This window comes from Lates calcarifer, linkage group LG6 (assembly GCF_001640805.2).
Source record: "Lates calcarifer isolate ASB-BC8 linkage group LG6, TLL_Latcal_v3, whole genome shotgun sequence".
Taxonomy (NCBI): domain Eukaryota; kingdom Metazoa; phylum Chordata; class Actinopteri; family Centropomidae; genus Lates; species Lates calcarifer.
In genome coordinates, this window is record NC_066838.1 from 303,157 (window position 1) to 316,712 (window position 13,556).

Sequence of the window (13,556 nt, forward strand, 5' to 3'; positions counted from 1 at the left end):
ATCATTTCAAATTAAATTCTCAATATGTAGCATTCATTTATTTGATAATTTTTAGCTATTATGTTTCTCTTCACATTAAGGGTATTGTGCATTTATAGGTGAACGTGGCCCATCGGTGTTTTAAGGATACAATTCTGTCTATGACCTCGGCATTAAACCCATGAATGCCTTTTACAAGTCTCTTTTCAACTGACGTTTGCTGGTCATAGAGTTTCAAATAAATGTTGTTATCCTTCTCAACATAAAGAAACATCTCTCAGCCTCTGATGTTGTCATAGGGGTTGTGATCTGAATGTGAAGGAGCTTGACTGTCTTTGAGAGGGTTATCTAGAGGTTGTTCTTCACTATGAGATTGAGCAGGGCCATAGCACTACTGCAGACACAGAACTCTTCGTCATCATAGAGGAATGGACATTAGACCTGTACTTTGATCTGATGTGACATCAGGTGTAACTTCCCGAGTGACCTGTACTATGAAAGGTGGATAGGTTTTACCTGGGGTCTGCTGCCATGGTAATTTACGCTGCATCTCTAAACTGCTCCAAGCAGTTTATATTCGTGGTTAACTCTGTTACCGGTGTTACTTATACCTAATTACCGCCCCACAGGTGGAAGAACCAGTTGATATTGGCACAACAACTGAGAGATGCTGACTCTGTAGGATGGGGGTTGTCTAAACACTGTCAGTCCCCCCCACCCCCACCAAAAAAAAGTATGTAGTGGATGGTAGAGAGATGTAGACCAAAGGATGGTGTTTTTTATGCTCCGCATTTCCATTTCCAATTTCAGTTATTTCACTTTGTAATTTTTTTCTCACCGTCAAGCGGCAGAATTTAGCATCATTAGTGTTGCATATTATTGATTTGAATAATAATTTAAATGGGGATGGGAGGCATTATTGTCCTGAAAGACGATGTAATTTGACAGGCTGTTGTAATTGTAGACTACTTACCAAAATATGCAGTAGTAATGATGGGAAATATTAATGTGTACCACTCTATAGAAGGCTTATATTTCACACAGGTTCAGGTTTCCTCTGAGGCTGTGGCTGAAATACTTAACATGAAGTTCATACTGAACATAACTGCATTACATTCATACATATACAACCTGGGTGTTCCAGGCAGAACATCATTAACAGTGGGTAACAGCTCATTCTCAGAAATGTGACTCATGTGTGACTGTAATCAAAGTATGATATATTTTACATGAAAACTTACAAAAATATCTGATTCCTCCATCATTAAAAAGGTTGATTCAGACACTGTCAGATAATCAAGCAAGCACCTTGTTTGAAGTGTGCTGAGGCTTGAAGAGTGCACGTTTTCCAGTTCAGGTCTACACCAGTAATTTTGAATGTTCTGTGCACACCAACGGGAGTGGAGCTCATGAAGGAAAAAAAATCATTAAGATAGACATTTCACTACCAGATAATCTTATCTGTTTTCGGCAGGAAAAGACATGTGAAGAGTCAACATCATTTGACCTGACTCCCTATGACATAGCCTCAGCCATTAATGCTGTAGATAGGCTGCTGGTGGAGCAGGCCAAGGAGGCCAGCCATGGACAGACTGTCACTGAAGACTTCAATGCAGAATCCCTCAGCTCTGGTAAGAAACCATAGATCAGCAGGTGGGATTTTTGACATTTAACTGATAAAAACTTGGAAGCATTATTGAATGTTTTAAAATTTATAAATTGTTATTGTATTTCAACTGGTAATATGTTTTTGTTTCAGGTTTAAAGATAGATATAGCCACCATTGCTAAAATGAAACGTAAGTATTCTTTAACATATAAAAACAATAAATAAGCCTTGGTTTAGTGCTTACCATTATTATCTCATGAACTAGATTTGGCCATTCATCCATGCTCTACTATGTGGAATTTTTCTGATGTGCTTTGTCTACTTTCACAGAGATTTTGCTGGATCTGGAAGCTACCATTGATTCCTATGATGTTCCAAGTGACAAAGGCATCACAAAACCTGGAATGTACGTCAAAGTATAGTCGTAGATAGTATCCAGATTGCAACATTTTTGCTCTACTAACATCTTCAAATTCAGCAATGTCTGTCAATGGATCAGTCCCTTTGTCTAGCACTTGTTTCCTCTACTAGTTAGACTGCCATAACATCTGTATGGATTTCCACAAACAGACTTCCATTCCATTTTGACACCACTTCCCAGGTGTGAGATATATCCATATATTTGCTTCTTGATTTATATGAGTCTAATGACTCTCACATGACTGTCGTGAGCTAAATGAATCTCAGTTTATAAAAAAAAACTGTTAAATACAGCTTCATTCAAGATTCTCTTTCCTCATAGTGTAGGCTGCCTACAATCATTTTTGTGCACTGTACAATATACAGATGTATGGATTATGATGTTAAGTGAGGACTTAAAATGAGTTTAAAAAGCTCTGCTTAACATTTCTTGACTAGAAAAAGTTATATAGGTTTCCATTGCAATAAGGTTTGAACAACACTTTTTATGTGGGTAAGAGACTGCTAGATCTGAAATAAGCTGCTTCAGACTCCAGTCTGTGGTCTGGAAGCACAGGAGAGATAACTACCTTACTGGTCTGATATGTGGTCTTCTGTCCATCTACTTCTCTGTCTGTCTCAGCTTCATCTATGAATTGTTAGAGGGCGCTCACCTGACCTACAACAGCAAGATGGCTGTCTCTGAAGCTCTGGAGCAGATCATTGGATACTTAACAGGGAGTCAGTATGGGTTGATTTCTTCATATTATTAACATTTCTGTCGTCCACCTAGAGATGCATCTTTTGCCAGTGGTGTCTCATTTCCCCTCATACCCACATTTATAGTGCATTTAGAAAGTATTCAGACCCTTTCATTTTTTTCACACTTTCTTTTGTAGCAGGCTTATGCTAAAACCATTCAATTTTTTTCCCCTCCTTAGTACTGTACTAATAATGACAAAACTAGACTAGATTTTTTTGCAAATTTATTGAAAATAAAAAAGAATAAATATCACATTGACATAGGTGTTCAGACCCTTTCAGTGGTTTCCATAATTTGTAAATGGAAGAAGTTAGGAACAACTACGGCTCCTTCAAGAGCTGGCCTCCTGGCCAAACTGGGTGATCAGGGGAATAGGGTCTTGGAAAGAGAGATGACAAAGAACCTGATGGTTGCTCTGACTGAACTTCAGAGATCCTGTGTGGAGATGGGAGAAATTTCCAGAGGGACAACTATCACTGCATCTGGGCTACAACAAATGAAAGCCTCCTTGGACTTAGCAAAAAATTTAATTGAATTTAATTCAATTCAATTTTATTTATATAGCACAGAGTCACAACAAAAGTAATCTCAAGGCACTTTTCAGATAGAGCAGGTCTAGACCGTACTCTTTAGATTATTATAATTACAGAGAGAGACCCAACAAATCCCACCATGAGCAGCATTAGGCGACAGTGGCAAGGAAAAACTTCCTTTTAAGAGGCAGAAACCTCGAGCAGAACCAGACTCAGGGCGGGCGGCCATCTGCCTCAACTGGTTGGGTTGAGAAAGACAGAGAGAGGGGGGAAGGGGATGAGATGGGGGGATAGAGAATAGGGAGAGGAGAACGTAACATAATGCAGATTCCATATAAAAATATAAATTGGTATCAGTAATACAATAGTGGTAATAAGAGTAATGACAGTTAAAGTAGTGATTACAAGTAACAGTAATACTGGAAGCAGTACTAATAATTGTAAGTATAACAGCAGGTGTTGAGCAGGGTTGTAGGAGGAGCAGGAGGCCTGTCATCACAAATCAGACTCTACTGCTCCAGAGGTTTATGTCTCTGTTTATGTCTATCTCAGTATGAATCCCCCGGCAGTCTAGGCCTATAACAGCATAACAAACCTGAACCAGAGGGTGTCTGCCTCCTGGTCCAAGACTGGAGAAGGTTCCACTGTTCCATTCTACTCTGGAAACTCTGGAAACTACCAGTAAACCAATGTTCTGGTGGGATTGTAGGGAAGGTCTTTAAGATAGGATGGAGCCTGAACATTAAGGGCTTTATAGGTGAGGAGGAGGATTTTGATTTCAAGGGTATGATTAAAACAGTGATTAGGTTAATTTACATACTGAGAGAAGCCAGTCGAGCACAAACTAAGCACTGAGTAAAGGGTTTGAATACTTATGTTAGTGCGATATTTCTGTTCAGTTTTCTAATGAATGTATATAAAAACCTAAAATTCTGTCTTGGCTATGTCATTATGAGGTATTAAGTGTTTTGAACTTTGTGAATTTTCTGCCATTCTTCTCTGCAGATCCTTTAAATAGGAACTGTATGTAAACCAATATACAGTCCCTGACAAAAGTCTTGTCGCTTATCCAAGTTGTAGGAACAACAAATAATAACTTGTTGTTGATCAGTTGGAATCAAAAATGGCTTATATGAAAGGCAAAGGCCTCTAGATTATGCTTATTATACCAAAATAAAGTCTTGTATCATTCTTTGACTTTTATCATTTAATTAGGACAGAAAGGTTAGATTTTGCTTGGACAAAAGTCTTATCGCATGCAAAAATAATGTACAGTAGAAATGATACTTTATTTTGAATACACAAACATGCTACAATAACATCAGAACATAAAGTTATGGTGCCTTGGGAAAAAGTATTAATATTGTGTATGACTCCCATGAGCTTGGAGGACTGCATCCATACGTCTCTGCAATGACTCAAATAACTTATTGATGAAGTCATCTGGAAAGGCAAAGAAAGCAGTCCTGCAGGAGTTCATCAAGATTCTTTGGTTTCATCTTCCAAGCCTCCTCCTTCATCTTACCCCAGACATGCTCAATAATGTTCATGTCTGGTGACTGGGCTGCCCAATCCTGGAGCACCTTGACCTTCTTTGCTTTCAGGAACTTTAATGTGGAGGCTGAAGTATGAGAAGGAGCACCATCCTGCTGAAGAATTTGCCTACTCTTGTGGTTTAGAATGTAATGGGCAGCAAGAATTTCTTGATACTTCAGGCTCTTGATGTTGCCATCCACTCTGTAGATCTCTCGCACACCTCCATACTGGATGTAACCCCAAACCATGATTTTTCCTCCACCAAACTTGACTGTTTTCTGGGTGAATCTTGGGTCCATGTGGGTTCCAAGAGGTCTTCTGCAGTATTTGCAGAGATTGGGATGCAGTTCAATGGATGATTCATCAGAAAAATCAACCTTCTGCCACTTTTCCACTGTCCATCCTTTCTGCAAGCTGTGGGCCTTGGCAAATGCAACACAATTTTTTTGTTGTCTTCTGTTTAATGCTGGTTTGTGAGCACTAATTCAGCCATGGAGACCACTGCGTGAGAGAATTCGATAAACTGTTCTTGTAGATACAGGGGTTTCTGGTGACCAGTTGAGAAAGGGCTGGCCTGGGACTGGCAAAGCAACAAATGGTCCTCTCAAACAGTTGTCTTATAGGGTCTGCCTGACCTGGGCTTGTCATGAATGTTACCAGTTTCTTCAAATCTTTTTCTTATCCTCTCCACTTGACATTTGGATACACTGAAGATGTCTGCCACCTCAGCAGCAGAGGCTCTGGATGATCAGCACTTTGTCTGGTCTGTGGTTGAATCTTTGGCATGTTGTCAGAGGTCAGGTTGCACTTCACATGAAGGTCTGGTGTGCTGAAGTTCTTTTTATACACACCTGGGAATGTGTTAATTACAGTATTTGTCACATGTGAAGCTCTAATCTGTGATTGATTGAATCATTTAAAGACACGACAAGACTTTTGTTCTTGCAGCAGATGTCATTGGCTTTACCAAGCTGTGAACATCAGAACACTTTTTGACAGTTTCATTTTGCACCCAGTTATTAATGTGAAAGCCCTTGACATTAAAATTAAGCATTTATTCTAACAATTGATTAGAAATAAAGTTATATGCCATTTTAAGTTACTATGTCCTCATGCGAACAAGAATTCTGTCAATGACTGTATGTATCAAGCTTTGGTTCTGGTCCTTTTCTTTTTTTATTATAAAGGGATTAATAAGATCAGCAACAACTGAGTTGTCTGGCACTTGTTTCTCACCAGAGACAGGAATATTCCTGAACACAAGTGGACTTCAGAAGGTGGCTGATATCATACAGGTATGCTAATTAATTAATTAATATGCAGTTAATGAGTGTGATGTTATTCCTCTCAACTCACTTTTTGGGGAGAAAGCAAATAAGTATATTACTGGGTTTGCTGCTGCACATTGCATCAGACAAATTGTACCTAAATGGTAGAAGATGTCACTGATCCATTGCAAACAGAACAGTTTTTCATTTATTGCAGCAACAACTCTCTTCCTTTTCTCCCTTGTCATAGCTGGTGTTTTGCGGTGAACCATCAGAAAAAGACAGACAACAGCAGATGCAGTCCAACACAGCTCATTTTAAGGTGTGTGCTCATCAAAATCCAATCCAATCCAAACAGCTGTATGGAAGTAATTGTGCATCTTCAGTCACTTGTTAGTTATGTACACAGTGTCTTAGACTGCCAGAATTATGCCTGTACAAGTGGTTTGGACCAGCTCAACAGTTTAAAGGGTCCAAGCTTTCAGCTATAGTGAGCAATACTCTGACTTTAGTTTCTGAAGCTATTTAAGATTGTGGTGAAGAGACTCGCCTAGCTTCCAACTGTCTACCATCAGGCGTCTACCCTGCTGTCTCTGGAGCTACACCCAACTGAGTAGTCCCTATGAGCCAGATACAATCACTATTACAGCAGCACTCCTCTTATTGATTTGGGCACTTGGTATGGTGCTAGGATATTGCTTTAGTGGCTTTGTAAGCCCCAAGAATCTGTTGTAATTATTGGCTCAAGCATCCACTTAGTTGTTATATACCCAATTGTTAAACTATTACTGTCATAGAGGACTTATAAAATTAATGCCCACAAAATCTACTTTAACTGCAGGTTAGATATTTAATAAAGTCATATTTAGAAGGGGCAAACTGCTCAAATCAGAATGCAAACATAACTAATTAATATCAATTGTAAAATTATAGAACCAATCACTGAATCTACTATATAGAGCTGAGGCTGGTTGGCTCACTGCTAAACCTTTTTGGAGAGAGATTGAGGGAATGGCAGCCTAGCCTTGACTGGTCTTCCACTTTTCCAGGTGTGGAGAACTCCCAACTTCATCCAGGGTCCCCAAAAGTTCTCTCTTCAAAGTTCGCTCTTCAAAGTCCCATTCCAATCCTCGCTGTGCGAGCTGAGGAGCTATAAAGTCCAAATTGCAATCCACTGATTATTGGCAAAAATAAGCTTTATTTTTCCCTCTGGTCCTGTGACTTCAGCTGTAGAATCTTGGCATTAAATATGTATTAAGGTTTGCAGACTCCGTCTCTGGGAGAGATGTCCAAGGAAGAATCTCTGATGGCAATGATCAATGAAGAACAGAAAACTACATATCAGACATATCTCAACATGTTACATCCACTTTGCCTATTACTCAGCATTAGATTCTAGGTACAATGTCAAATTCTTTACTGTTAACTGTTACAAAGCACATATACTGATTTCTAGAGTGTGTACCTTAACTATTACATGGAGATTTTGGCATTAGTCCATTTGCTTTGTAGGCAGGGGTTCTGAGATCTCAACCCTTCTTGACAAGTGACATCAGCTATCAATATCCATCTGTTTGGCTCAGGTTCATATCCACAGAGACACCAGTTATCACAGGAAAAAACAGAGCACTGATGTGTGGGCTTCATCTTCACCAAAGAAACAAGGTAATGATACACAGCCTGTTATATGCTTGATTGTGGTTAGGCCACAGTTAGAAAGGTTAGATACTTTCTAGTTGTGTAGAGTGTGAGTTGTCAGAGCTTCATGCCTCAACAGCATGCATGCTGCAAAATCTACCCCAAGACTAAACAATGCTGTTTTCCATAATGCCCTCAATAATATCATGTCTATATTGCCATTAAATTTTCAGTGTGGCTATCTGACCCAGAGGATGAACCCTTTTGAAAATGTTTTGTCTGTCATTCATTTGTCTCACTGACCTGCCATGTTAAATGTCCTGTGTGTGTTTTGGCCCCCTCTAGGCAACGTTTTGAGTTACTGGTGCTTCTCTCCTGGCTTCAGCATGCAAGATCTGGTGAATCAAGGTGTTCGCTGCATCATTCTCACCAGTGGTACCCTCTCTCCCCTGTCCTCTTTCACCTCTGAAATGAGGATGTAAGTTACCTGTTACCTGCTGCCCCTCAAAGCTCATTTTATGCACAGATATGCACAATTATGCAATGAACACTAAGGACTGGGCCCAGAACCAACAACTAGTATAATACAAGGATTAATTGACAAACTCAACAAAGTGTTATTGTGTTTAGCGTTAAGTTAATCTTTGCTTGATTTGCTCATGCCAACTCCATATCAATGTAGTTTTTAGCTCTGGTAAAAACAACATCACCCTCCAAACTACTCTCTTTGGATGGTGATTTTGTTCTACCCAGTCATCTGTCTGTTTAGACTGACGAGACACCAGCATCTACCAGTTGCTAGAAAGGCAAAGCAGCCAACTCATCATCAAAATCATTAGAATATCAAAATTAAAAACTTTTAAGCACTTTATCATGATTAATTTTGTTGTGTTAGCAGCAAATAAATCTTGATCTTGATCATATTGTGTGTTTGTCCTTGCTGTTGGTGTAGAGAATTCCCAGTGTGTCTGGAGAACAGCCATGTGATTGAACGGGACCAGATTTTTGTTAGCATCATTGAACGAGGCCCAGATGGAGTGCAGTTAAGTTCAGCGTTTGATAGACGGTTAGCATTCTATTCTACATTTTTAATCATGTTGGAATTTCTTTTTTTTTCCTTTTTTTTCTTTCCTTTCCTTCTGCCCAAATACAAGTAACATTACATCACACACAACCAGCTCATTTATTGGACAGAGTTGCACATGGTTTAATAATAATCTGTCCTCCTCATGATGTTCTTGTATGATGTTTTGGTGTGGTACGTCAGCATGAGATGTTTCTTCTCATCTTTTGCAGAGTTCTCTAAATTCAAGCTGTCTTTTGACTCGGCTGGTGGAGCAGTTAGTTTAATACTTAAATTGTTAAACCCTGACATTGACTTGCTCTAATGATGCAAATAAAACTTTAAATGTTTCATCCTGTGACAGGTTTGTTCCTGAAAATATGGCATCTTTAGGCAACACTGTTGGTAAGCTCAAACAATATATATACTTTATAGAAATGTTTTTATTCGACCATATTTCTGAGGATATTTTCTTGCTGATATGAGCACCATAATTCTTTGTTGGTAAAAGAAGTGGAATACATTATAATTATTCTCTCATTATCTATGAATGTATCTTTGTCTCTTGTTGTGTTCTCTCCTCAGCCAACCTGAGCCGTGTGGTTCCTCATGGTCTCTTAGTGTTTTTTCCCTCCTTCCCTTTAATGGAAAAAACCCTAGACTTCTGGAGAGTAAGTGGAAATATAGCATTAAGTAAAACAAATAGTTATGTTATATCGTTTTTATTAATTTATTTATATTGGATATTAAATGATTTCTGTATTGAATGTTGTCATGTAAAATAAACTCCAGTGCGTGTTTTCTTTTATCAGGCTAATGGACATGCAGACCGTATTGAAAACATAAAGCCCATGTTTGTTGAACCTAAAGGAAAGGGCACCTTTGCTGAGGTGAGTGTGACTTAATTAATTTTTAAAAGTCTCATGGTATTTCATAAATTGGACATGGTGTGAGATGGTAACATTCAATGAAAGGACTTGGCATTGTGATAACAGTTGATCTTGTCTCTGTCTGTTTTTTAGGATTATTGATGGCTATTACAACAGAGTCAATGATCCAGCATCCAAAGGGGGAACCTTTTTTGCTGTGTGTCGAGGGAAGGTGAGGTTACTGTGTGTCCATGAAGTCTGGAAAAGTTCTAAAATGTTTCAGAATGTACTCTTACTTTGGCAACTCGGCCTCCAAAATCGTGAGATGGTTTTAGGTGAATGGGTCATTCCGTGTCAAATCAGAGAAGAAGAAGAGTACTGTTTTAAGAGTACTGATAAATTGTGAAAAATGCTAAACCCACTTTTTCAAACTCCTCCTACACTGTACATCAGATCCTGACAATTCAAACACTATAAAAAGGAAGAACTTGTATTCATACACAGGAAGTGATGTCATATCCATACATATTTCTCTCTGATTAACACAAGAGTTGAGCGTGTGGTTTAGCGTACCACAAATGTGTACAAATTTGGTGCATATTGGCCACTAGGTGGTGCTTTTATGCAAAGCTGAAAAATAGATAAACATGAAGAATTGCATATCTTGGCAAAGAACACTCCCATTAACACAAAACTTGGTCCAACAGCTTGTCATCCTGGACTGAGGCTCTGTGCAAAATTTGGTGCCAACCAGCCAGTAGGTAGTACTTTTGTTGATCAGTGTCTGCTGAGTCCATATTGTGGTCAGAGAAGTCTCTTTGGGTTCTGAGAACCAGACTGATAAAATACGACCAGAAATGCAGGTGAAAGGAGCTGGGGAGCGAAAGCAGGAGTCTCAGGCCCGGGGGCTGGAGAGCCGGGGAGCCGGAGACCTCAAGTGGACAGCCTGGCTTGAGAGCTGAGGGGCAGGAATTCTCAGGTGGATGGCCCGGGGACAGGAAACTGCTGGTGACCTCAGGTGGACGGCCTGGAGGATCGAGCCACTAACGAAAGTTGAGGCAGAGCCAGGTCCCCACAGGAAATGGGCCTGGGAGGCAGCAGTGAACATGGAAGCACCCAGGAAAAGGGTGGCGAAGGGCAGGTCCCCACAAGAAGCCAAGTAGGAGGGATGCAGCAACGAAGGTGAGTCCTCCCAGGAGAACAGGCAGGAGGGCTACGAAAGACACAAGCAAGTTGTCTCTGGAGGCTGAGCCAGAGGGTGATAGCGGTGAAGGCGAATCTCCTCAGGAGGACAGGCAGGAGGACGGCAATGAAGCAGAGACCCCTCTAGAGGCTGGGCAGGAAGGTGATGAGTTGCAGACAGAGAGATAGAGACAGAGAGCTGCCTCTGGCCCAGCAGTTGACAGGAATTCTAGAGCTAAAGAGAGCCGGGTCGCAGACAGGACTGGTGTCAGTTGGACTGCTGACTGCAGGCGTGGAGCAGGTGTTGGTCACTGATGAGGCTGGTGTTAACTGGGCCACCGACCGGAGACCTGGTGCTGTAATCAGCTGGATCGCTGATGAGGCTGGTGTCAGCTGGGCCCCTGACAGGTGATGATGTGGAGCTGGTGTTGGTCAGTCCAATGACAGGATTAATGACAGTGGGGCTGCTGACTGAAGATGTCATAGAGCTGGAGTGGGGCAGCCTGCTGATGAGGCTGGTGTCAGTTGGACCATCAACTGGAAAACTCTGGGAGCTGGGGTCAACTGGAGAACAGCTGATTGGCTGTTGATCATGGAGCCATGCAGCTGAAGCTTGGAAGCACAGGGCAGCTGGAGCTCAGGGGCTGGATTGCTGGGCAACGTAGACTTGGGGTTGCTGGGCAGCTGAGGCTAGAGCTTGGGCTGGTCACTGGAGACTGGAAGGCGAGGCTTGGACTGGAAGCTGGAAACTACAGACTGTGGCTCAGGCTTGGGGCTGGTAACCTGGGGCGGAAAGTGAAGGTCTTTCAGCCACTCAAAATTGAGAAAAATTAGACGGAAACACAAATCATTTAGAACCAGGAAAACACGAGATGAGGAACAGAGCACAGGAACAAACTCAGGAGCAACTCAATCCTGGAAATGGGGGAGACACAGGCCTGAAAAAAAAAAGACGGAAGGAAGTACAAGACCAAGAAACATGAGGGTTGGCCAGACCACTGGCCAGAAACGCAGGAGAAATAACACTGCAATCTAAATACTAGAAACAAGAGAAAATACAAAATAACAGAAACTAAGATCATGCAGCAGGCAGGCCGTGACATTTTGTACTCCAAAACATGCAAATCTTAAAAGTAAGTGATGTATCTTAACAGGGCTTTGTCAGACTAACACAAAACATAGGAGAGTGGTTTGCCGTGTTGTACTGAGGTTATATACAAATTTTGGTACATCAGAATCAGAATCAGAAATACACTTTATTGCCAAGTAAGTCTGCACATATGAGGAATTTGTCTTGGTATATTGGTGCTAAAGGACAATTATAATAAAAAGAAAAGAGCAAATGCGCTGTGTCTTGTTGAGGAGCCTAGTTGCAGAGAGGAAGAAACTCTTGTGGTGTGAGGTCTTGGTTTTGATGGAACGCAACCTCCTGCCAGAAGGGAGTGTCCTGAAGAGTTTGTGACCAGGATGGGAGGGATCTTTCCTGCTCGCCTCAGGGCCCTGGAGGTATACAGGAGAGAAGGCAGGTTACAGCTGATCACCTTCTCTGCAGACATGCTGTAGTCTGCCTCTGTCCCTGGCAGTAGCAACAGTGTACCAGATTGAGATGGAGGAGGTGAGGACGGACTCAATGATGGAGGTATAGAAGTGCACCATCATTGTCCTTGGCAGGTTGAACTTCTTCAACTGCTGCAGGAAGTACATCCTCTGCTGGGCCTTCTTGATCAGGGAGCTGATGTTTAGCTCCCACTTGAGGTCCTGGGTGATGATGGTCCCCAGGAAAAGGAAGGACTCCACAGTTCTGACTGGGGAGTCACACAGGATGATGGGGGAGGGTGAAGCTGTGTTCTTCCTGAAGTTGACAACTATCTCCACTGTCTGTACAGCGTTGAGCTCCAGGTTGTTCTCACTGCACCACATGACCAGCTGATCAGTCTCCCTCCTGTAGGCAGACTCATCCCCTCCAGAGATGAGCCCAATGAGGGTGGTGTCATCAGCAAACTTCAGGAGTTTGACAGACTGGTGACAGGAGGTGCAGCTGTTGGTATACAGGGAGAAGAGTAGAGGGGAGAGAACACAGCCTTGAGGGGAGCCGGTGCTGATGGTTCAGCTCTGTGCTGCTCGTCCAATTTGCCTTGCCTTGATGGACCGCTAAATGCAGATTGCAGAGGGGCATTAAAACCTGCATGTAGGCTTAGATGTATTTAAAATTGTTGGAGTTTAGTTTACTTTGGAATGCTGTGATGTGAGCTTTAGAGTTATTATGTTTCCTGGCTGTGTCTTTTCTTGATGTTTGTGGTGCCTTTTCTCCCTCTTCATGTAGTAAATGTACAGCTGTCACTGTCTGTCTTTTGTTTTTTGGCTCTCCTTTTTTGTCACCTCCCTGGTCTGCCTTACTGACATACATATTTAGATTAAAGATGGCTAATGATGATAAACTCATTCACTGAGACAGTAAGTGGCCTACAATTATTTTGATGTACCTTCTTAAAAAACTTCCACTGTTTTGCAGAATTTAGCTGCATCCTGAAAAATCTTTTTCACATTTTTCTCCCTCCACTGCTTATTCAGCATGATGATTTTACTAGGGGATAAAAGAAAGCAATGTTGATGTTTATTTTGTAACAAAGCCAGCTGCTGGTATTATTTGGAACACACACGAGCATGAACAGAATGACAGGTACACAAAGAGAACCACTAAAGAGACTGACATATTTT

General features: G+C 41.3%; 1 protein-coding gene across 3 annotated transcripts in view; it reads left to right on the top strand.

The window, feature by feature from the left end:
* The window catches only part of rtel1 (regulator of telomere elongation helicase 1), an 82,116-nt gene that overhangs the window by 24,442 nt on the left and 44,118 nt on the right, over positions 1–13,556 (top strand). For all 3 annotated transcript variants that reach the window (XM_051070997.1, XM_051070998.1, XM_018701513.2), the window contains 13 exons: positions 1,454–1,610; positions 1,739–1,777; positions 1,918–1,993; positions 2,630–2,727; positions 6,058–6,113; positions 6,337–6,408; positions 7,670–7,751; positions 8,070–8,202; positions 8,677–8,790; positions 9,152–9,192; positions 9,373–9,458; positions 9,600–9,678; positions 9,812–9,888. In XM_051070997.1, coding sequence (XP_050926954.1) covers positions 1,454–1,610; positions 1,739–1,777; positions 1,918–1,993; positions 2,630–2,727; positions 6,058–6,113; positions 6,337–6,408; positions 7,670–7,751; positions 8,070–8,202; positions 8,677–8,790; positions 9,152–9,192; positions 9,373–9,458; positions 9,600–9,678; positions 9,812–9,888 — 1,110 coding nt within the window. The remainder of the gene's footprint in view (positions 1–1,453; positions 1,611–1,738; positions 1,778–1,917; positions 1,994–2,629; positions 2,728–6,057; positions 6,114–6,336; positions 6,409–7,669; positions 7,752–8,069; positions 8,203–8,676; positions 8,791–9,151; positions 9,193–9,372; positions 9,459–9,599; positions 9,679–9,811; positions 9,889–13,556) is intronic.